Source organism: Parambassis ranga, chromosome 10 (assembly GCF_900634625.1).
Source record: "Parambassis ranga chromosome 10, fParRan2.1, whole genome shotgun sequence".
In the NCBI taxonomy this organism is placed as follows: domain Eukaryota; kingdom Metazoa; phylum Chordata; class Actinopteri; family Ambassidae; genus Parambassis; species Parambassis ranga.
Window position 1 is genome coordinate 17,536,176 of NC_041031.1, and position 8,421 is coordinate 17,544,596.

The 8,421-nt window shown below is 44.0% G+C and overlaps 1 protein-coding gene across 2 annotated transcripts; it reads right to left on the reverse strand.

Moving 5' to 3' along the window:
- Positions 1-395: 395 nt before the first annotated feature.
- On the reverse strand, positions 396-7,924 carry mcm7 (minichromosome maintenance complex component 7). Of its 2 annotated transcripts, none has more exons than XM_028416038.1 (15): positions 7,894-7,924; positions 5,692-5,771; positions 5,229-5,393; positions 4,961-5,085; positions 4,696-4,876; positions 4,477-4,614; positions 4,247-4,396; positions 4,006-4,123; positions 3,777-3,908; positions 3,511-3,594; positions 3,018-3,229; positions 2,671-2,936; positions 2,374-2,542; positions 1,389-1,498; positions 396-1,013 (listed from the first exon to the last, which is right to left on the reverse strand). In XM_028416038.1, exons 1-15 carry the CDS (start codon positions 7,922-7,924, stop codon positions 788-790), a joined length of 2,187 nt encoding a protein of 728 aa, XP_028271839.1. In that variant the 3' UTR covers positions 396-787. The 2 variants fall into 2 exon arrangements, with proteins under 2 accessions (XP_028271839.1, XP_028271840.1); XM_028416039.1 differs by lacking the exon at positions 7,894-7,924 and adding an exon at positions 6,369-6,474 and having other exon boundaries at positions 788-1,013.
- Between the last annotated feature and the right edge of the window lie 497 nt (positions 7,925-8,421).

An 8,421-nucleotide genomic window follows, 5' to 3' on the forward strand; every position in this document is an offset into this window, starting at 1 on the left:
AGAGCTGAGGATGCCACTTGGTGGTGAAACATCTCCCCAAAAATCCACGAGTCCAGTTATCTGGATTTAAACACTTGGAACATAACATGATCTGAATGAGAGTATCCAGACATATGCAGTATGCTTGTTCTTTCCCCTCATCAGTCACCTGTTGTTTGGTTATTTTTCTTGCACATTAAAGTTCCTACTTCCTAAATATTTTCACACACCGAGTACTTTGGTTGTTCATGTATTATTTTAGGGTTTGAAAAAGTCAGACAACTCAAGTTATGGGCAACTTCTTACAGACTAGACTACGGTACATGAAAATAATTGTTAGTTGCAGCCTGTGTGTTGGGCTGTTTTGCGAGAGGCTTTCAAACCAGATGTTCAGACACAGGAGTCAAACACACAGGTTTTGTATTGAACCATCAATTTATTAGAACTATGTCACAGGGTAAGGCTCAACATTATTTTATATCATGTGATTTGCATTACACATCTTAAAATGTACAGGAAAGTTTGACATGAACTGCTTTAAGCACTAAACTGCAGAAAATACTACAGAACTCTGACATACATATTTACAAGCAATTTACTGGTTAATAGGAATCTTAACATTAAAAAAAAGCCATGGGTCTCCAACAGGAACATTGGTCAAACAGCCACCCTTAAAAGGTTGTCCTCATTTGACTTGTGTCAAAAACACTTCAGGAGCAAAAAAACATAAGCTTAAGTCTGTAGAAACTGTTTTTTCCCCCTCAGGTGACTGAAATAAAGCAAGCATGAAAAAAGTGTCCCGGGTCGTTCAGACGAAGGTGATGCGGGTGCGTGCCTGGTTGACCTGCCACACATTGAGCTCCTCATACTCCTCCAAGGCCTCCTCAAACTGGGCAGGTGTGAAGCCACGGGAGACGCAGCGCTGCTCTGCTTCAGCCATGCGAACCACCCCACCTGATCCGCCGCGGCCTGCCACGCCCTCTGTGGCGAGCTCACGCACCAGGGAGAAGATGACATCAGCTGGGCGCTGGGTCCTACAGTGAAGGAGGTAGAAAGACTTTAAGACAAAGGATGGATACTGCAAAAGAAGTCAACATTCCAGGGGCTGAAATGTATACCGCATAAGAGTGTTTGATCTCCACCTTCTTCTTTTTAAAAGCCTTAGGGAAGTGTTAAAGCACCGACATGTAAGGAGCGTGCACACGTCACTACTCTTAGTGCCTGCCGTGTGAACAGAGGTCCATAAAAAAAACCAGCAGAGTTTTACAGCTTCCTCCAGGACACGGCTACTCTTACAGATATATGAGAAACTCATAAAGGGGGTCGGACGACATCCGGTCACTCATGTTACCCGAAGTCTGACCCGACTGCTCTAATTAAGACGTTATAGGTCATAGTTCATCGCTAACCTTGTGTTGCTGGACTTGTCCGTTTGCAGTGAGTCCTTTGACATTTCCATCAGCCTCATGGCTTCATTGACATCCTCCTTCTCCACAGTGTCCATCATGTGAAGTCGAGCCTGAAGATGAGCAATGAAAAGGGGGAGACGATGTTATGATAGATCAAGTTAATCAGTAAATCAAATGCCCCACAAATTCCATCTCAACGGTGGCTGCGCTGTGCCGGCACTGTCAGACCGAGACAAGTGCAATGCCCTCTGGGATTGCCGGCAATTGCCCAAGTCTCCGCCTCTCAACACCAGCTAGTCTCTCTAGAGGTCCAAATCCAAACACCACATATGGAAGATGACTTAAAAGGACTCCGATATATCAAAGATGAGTTGGTATGAGAACATACAGATGACTGTCCTGCCCATGGTCAGTTTTGCATGGGTTTGCACAGCTGCACTGAACGCACACAGGCTGAATGCCCACCCTGCAAAGCTGGCCAGGATCAGGGAGAAACATTAAAGCAGCTGCTTTGCAGTTATTAATGTGTAAGTTGTGTGTGTTTCAAATGAGTGAACAGGAAAAAAAATGCAATTTAAATGTGCTGTCAACACTCTTCTCCACACAAGCCTGATTGCAGCAGTACTGTGCCCTCTTGTGGATGTCTGCGTGCAGCACATTGCCCACCTGTTCACCTGAAGTGCTGGTTTTGCAGTAGGTGGATGATTGCTACCTGCACAAACAGCACTTTTGACAACCAGAGGCAGGGTCCATGTTCAGCAACGGGGAATGAGGACTGGATACAGACTGCAGTTATCTGTCCAGCGTGGGAAAGAAGTGCTCACACTGCAGTAGGCCAGGTTATCATAACTACCTGCACTGTAAGCACTTTATCACACAGTAGACCAATGACAAACACACAGCTTAAAACTAATTCAAACATGAATGTCATTTATACCTTACAAAATGACAGACAAAATGCCATGAGTGGATATGTATATCTCACCAGGGCAGTGGACAGACGGAGGATGGACAGGAGGGTTCGAGCTGAGGTGAAGGTGGTGTCTTTGCCCACTCGAGCCTCTTTCCTCATTTCCACATAAGCAGCAGTGATGTAATCAGCCAGCGACTCGGGCACCACAGGCTGCCGCTTCTTACACATGGCAATGTAACGCCTGAAGGAAATGCATATTATAATTTAGTTAGGCGTAGGTTTCAAATTTCAATTTTCCCTTTTTTTTAATTCATTATATGAGATATTCTGATAAAGTAATCATTTTTCATTTTGCCATAAAATGATCACCTCATCAGCTTCATGTCTATAGGGCTGAAGTGAGTGGGTGGCTGGCGGCAGTGCTGGTGGACATAAGTGATATGCTGAGCCAAACGGAGGTCAGCATCAGCATCTGGTTTATCCTGGATGAGCCAGAGGAGGTCGAAACGGGAGAGCAGAGCAGCCGGCAGCTGAATATTCTGCTCAATGCTCTTCCGGGGGTTGTAGCGGCCATAGGCAGGGTTAGCTGCTGCCAGAATAGAACAACGGGCGTTCAGGGAGGTCATGATACCAGCCTGGAGGTGAGGAGAGATTAAAGGTTAGTGGGTAGCGGTACAGCCATTAGATTTTATGTCGAATTATTACCGTATTATTACCTTAGCAATGGAGATGGTCTGCTGCTCCATCACCTCATGGATGGCTGTTCTGTCAGCATCAGCCATCTTATCAAACTCATCGATGCAGCAGATACCCAGGTCGGCTAGCACCAAGGCTCCACCTTCTAGGGTCATTTCCCCAGTGAGGGGGTCACGCATCACAGCTGCAGTCAGACCAACACCGGACGACCCGCGGCCTGTCGTGTACTGGCCTGAAAACGGGAGAGGGAACATCAATTTTGGCAGCATTTATTTTGTTATTTTACTTTAAGTAGAAGCAAGAAATTAAGTTCAAACAGTATGTCAGTGTTGTTTACAAAAAAGGCACATTCTCAGTAATGTTAAATGGTCAAAACCCAGCATAACAGCAAAGTCCTCTGGTTAGGCACCACATTAAAAAGTTAATATTTGACAGTTTAAAGGCTAATGGAAGACAATGCCTTACTAGATAAAATATTAAACTAGCTACAGAACTTCAATAAACGGGACTCACTTCGAGGAGCCAGACGGTCAATGTAGGACAGCAGCTGGGACTTGGCGACTCCTGGGTCTCCCATCAGGCAGATATTTATGTTGCCTTGAGGGAGAGGAAACAAAACAGAGAGAAGAGTGCTGCAGTTATTACAACAGAAACAGCCACACGTTCTAATTAGGCCGGGCGATAGATGCAAAATTCATTATAAAATGTTCTCTCCTGAAAGTTTTGTTTACAAAAAATAAGAATGCATTACAGATGAAAGGCACTGCATTTGTGCTCACCTCTAATTTTCATGCCTTTGGGAGCCTGCTCTACTCCTCCAACCAGCAGGAGCAGGAGAGCCTTCTTAACATCTTCATGGCCATAAATCTCTGGTGCTATGGAGCCTGCTAGTTTCTCATAAAATCCTTCATCTGTAACAGAACATCATCTCATCAGTTTCTGTAAAAGCGACAGCAGTGTCTGCATTGACACCCCCGGTAATTAATATCCGGCTCAACAGATCCTGACCTCCTGTGATGCTGCGCAGCTCCTCCTCATTCAGCTCTGCATTCCCCAGCTCATCATCCTCCGTCTTGTTCATGAGAATGATGCTGTGAGCCTCCAGGTAAGTTTCTGACAGAAGTCCCTGAAAAACAAGTCAATTTAGGATGTGACAGAAAAAACTAGAAGCCTAAAATATACATTAATGTCTTTATTTAGAGGCTGAAGCTCAGTGTTTTAAATATCTGGTGAGCAGTTTTGACTTTACCTGAACAGCCTGGCTGAAGCCTGTGCGCAGCAGCGGGAGGAAGACTCCTGTGATGGCTACGTGGTCTCCAGGCTGGGCAAGACGTGTATTTTCACCACGTGCGTACACCGTCATGCTTCTTGGAATATTTCCAACAGGGACTTGGTCACTCTGTGCAACACAAGACAAAACTTATGAGCAAAAAGAAACAATGTTTTTTTGTTGTTAGCGTTTTGTGTGTGGTTCCTTACGTGTTCCTGAATACGCAACTCCTGGAATTTGACAAATTTGGAGCCTCTGGTCTGCAGGTAGAGTCGACCTCCAGATTTGTTGGTAACACACTCTTGACTGGGGCACATGATGAGGGGCATGAAGGAGGGAGACTGGATCTAGAAGACAAGGAAAAGACACATGAAGACAGACATCATGCTGCAGGATCGAAACAACGAGAAGATTAAATCCATTCTTACTGGTTGATAGGTCTCTGCACCACACTGGTCACAGGTGTACGTCGCCACAGCCATCATTGGTTTGACCTCAGTTGCACGAGTGACAATGCCACGAACTGTAACCAGATGACCAATGCTGTCGGCTCGAATATCACGCACCACTTTGGGCTTAGAGGTGCTGGGATGTTTGAAGTACAGCTCACTATGGACAGAGGGCAAGTTAGATAAGCATACATGCATAAAAATGACATTAAGTAATAAAAAAAGAACCATGAGTCTGGCTTACAATCTCCTCATGAGTTCAGGTGGGTACTGGTTGCGAGGGTCTCTGGTATCTGCAGGGTCTCTTCCTCTTTGTTCCATCATCAGTCTGTGCTCAATGTACACATCCAGAGAATCTTTGGCCACAGTCTAAAGAGAAAACATTCAATTAGAGTTATTTAATAACCTAATTATTAACATTCAGATATACAAATAGATATTGTTAACTACAGCATTTAAATACACTTACAAAAAAAAACAAAAAACACTTCACACCATTCAGATCTACTTACATCTCTTTCTTTGTACTCAGGCAGCAGCTCATGGACGGCGTCAGCGAACAGGCCCGTGTAGCGTTTGGCGTTCTCACAGATGCTCTCCACCAGCTCAGGGTCTTCTTCAGCCACATCATCCAGCTCCACAAAGAGAGGCACCTGCTCCCTGTGGGCCAGCGCCACCTGGACACACAGACAGCTAATTAGACGAGCCCCCCAAAACAATTCAACGACCTTGTCTGCAGATACCACTTCTTAATAACAGTTTCTCAAGACAGGCTGCGGGCAAACAATCATCTAAAGGGATTCAAGCGACTTCTAAAAATCAGAACAGACAGACTGGCATTGCTTTATAATTTTTGGTTCATTACCGGCTCTTCATTTCCTCCTTCAGTATGTGTTATCTCAAAACAATATAATAAAAATTAGAATTAACTCTAAAACCCAAGCTCTTTTTTAATCAAGTGTTTACTATACTTACAAGTTGGGCTCCATATTTAAACGCCTTCTTCCCATTGTCATCCTCTGTGTAAAACTCCTGCAGGAATCTTTTGCATTTGTCTGCAAAACATCAACAAAAACACTTTCAGCACTATATTGCAGCAGCAAAACACCAGGCCACATCCAGCAGACACTAGGTGGAGATTGTTTGTTAGCAACACACACACATACACACAAAGAAATCATTGTTTACTAAGAATCACCTTTTTCTTTATTAATGATTTTATTCTTTTAAAGTTAAGCAGATGATGAAAGTGTTGATAGCACTACCAGCAGTGGGGCCGACACACTGAGAGCTAATTTGTTGTCCTGCGACGACCCCCTTTGTTGAGTAACATGGCATCCTGTAATCTCGATGAGTCACTATTGCCTACAGTAAAGCCCAAACTGCGACTGGTCTACCACAGGAAGCCAGTTCCTGCACGGATACACCCGTTATTGTAGTTTTGCAGTGAGAAAACTGGAGCTACGCAGCGGATAGCACCAAGGTACGAATGTAAATACAACAACAACAGGCGCGCTCAGTTCAGTGTCCATTTTTTTTTTGGGAAATATCCCCCCCACTTCTCGGAAGAGCCACAACTACTAACAATATTTAATTCCACGCCACGGGGACGGAAACTAGTGTTAGCATGGTAACTAAAAGACTCCACTTACTTTGACGCAGCAGCAGAAAACGCGCAGCTCCGCTTTATTATTTCTCTGTTCGAGGATGTTATTGTAAACAAAGCAGCACATGGCTTTTGTGCCCCGTCACTCCGGTATCCCTCCGCGATGCCTCCGCTGTGAGGAATAGTCCGGGCTGTTGTTATCGAAAACCCACGGCCAGCCATCTTCTAACGTTAGCCTAGGTTAGCAGTGTTGTGCTGAATAGACAGCGACACACAAACCACCAGCTAATGTTTTAACATTTATCTCAAAGCGGTGAAAAGACGGTAATAACGTAAGGTTTTCTGCAGCCTGGTGCACTCAATTTTAAAACTTAAATGTGGAGTTACATACTAATTTTATGTTTACTATAATAAAGTTAAGTCCAAACACAAAAATAAACAGTTGCATGCACATATTTATGCATAAGAATGATCACAGTTGCAAATAACCACCACACTCCCCATGCTATGATTTAGTTTTCCCTACTGCACATCTTTCAACGCGCTGCTCGTTCAGTGAAATTTACGCCATAAAGTTTGTGTACAAAACGTATTTTAACCACACTAAAGCACGTCTGCATTTCTAATTGTGTTATAACAAGCCACCAAGTTCGCAACCGATGTGCTAGCTGTGGTTTTATTCACACATTCAGGCGATTAAAGACGTTAAATGGCGCGTTGACTTGTTAACTAAAAAGAGAGCTAGCTCTTTGGCTAGCATGCTAACGCAGCGCAGCTAGTGGATGTAGAGCGGAACAGTATCCCGGGTTAAAGACAGTTAAAACGCCCAAATTAACTGCTCCACATGTGCAATAGAGATGTTAATCTGTGGAATTAAGTATCAGTGATATGTCCGATAATACACACTGCGATAGACTTTAGTAAAAAGCTGCGACACTTCACACAATTAATGCTACATTCACACAACAGGGGCCATCCTCTTATCCGTCATGTTTCAGCTTCACTAACTTTTGCCAACAGGATGTTCAAACTTTTAGTTTAATACGAACTCATGTTTCTACAATTAAAATGTCGGAAACTAGCATGTGATGTCAGCTTTCTGTTTCGGTTGATAATATCGTGATGTTTCTTGTAGAAACTTTGCCAAGAGTTCTTCAGTAACTTTTGTTGGGACATGCGCTCAGAGTGGCGCCTGCTCCTTTGTTTAAAGGATCCATCCGGGTCACCGAGCAGTCACAGACTCACAGACCGTGCTCCACTAGTTACCGACAGATCCCATAAAAAGTAATGTAACTTTATGAACAGCAGTCCTCCATTAGGCAGAAATATTATAGCGCACACACTTGCAGTATTAGTTTCCAGCACTGTTGTCTGAGTTAATGCGAATATGAACTGATCTCCTGACTGACTGAACACGATGCATCACTGTTATATACACAAAATCCGCATTTTAACAAAACACACTCCACTCATTACGTTTTCACATAATATCACAGAGAACACACTGACTAAAACCCCTGCAGCTTCTCCAGACGACCTGTTGCTGCCATGCCGTTGTTGTGAACCATTACCTTTCTCCGCTGCATAATCTTTACGAGCCATGGCTGCAGACGTCCGACTTCAGGTCAAATAACTTGTCTCCAAGGTTTTTACGGCGCCGACGAGCCAGGGAAAAGGTTTAAATACGCGGTTTGATCTCCTTACTATCACTGGAGACTGGAGTTCATTCACTTACAGCCCGTGCTTCTCCCGGTCGCGTTGCAAGAAGTGGCGCGAGTCTGACGTCTAGCGTAACCAATCACGTCGCTTCTTTACGCGCCGAGAGGCGGTGTTTCGTGGTGGCGCGAAAGTTGTTGCCGACTTGATGTCACCTGACCGCACCAACTTCCGGCTTGTTTGTTAGGAATGGCGCGAAATGTTACCATTGGATCTTACACACATGTAAGTGTAAACAGAGTAAACATGGTGCACATAGAAATCAGGCTGGGATACATTCAATAAGGACAAATAACTCTGCAGCATCATTAATCACAAAACATCAAGTGTTAACTTGCTGACTTAAACATATTTAATAAACATCAATATAACAAACAGACAAA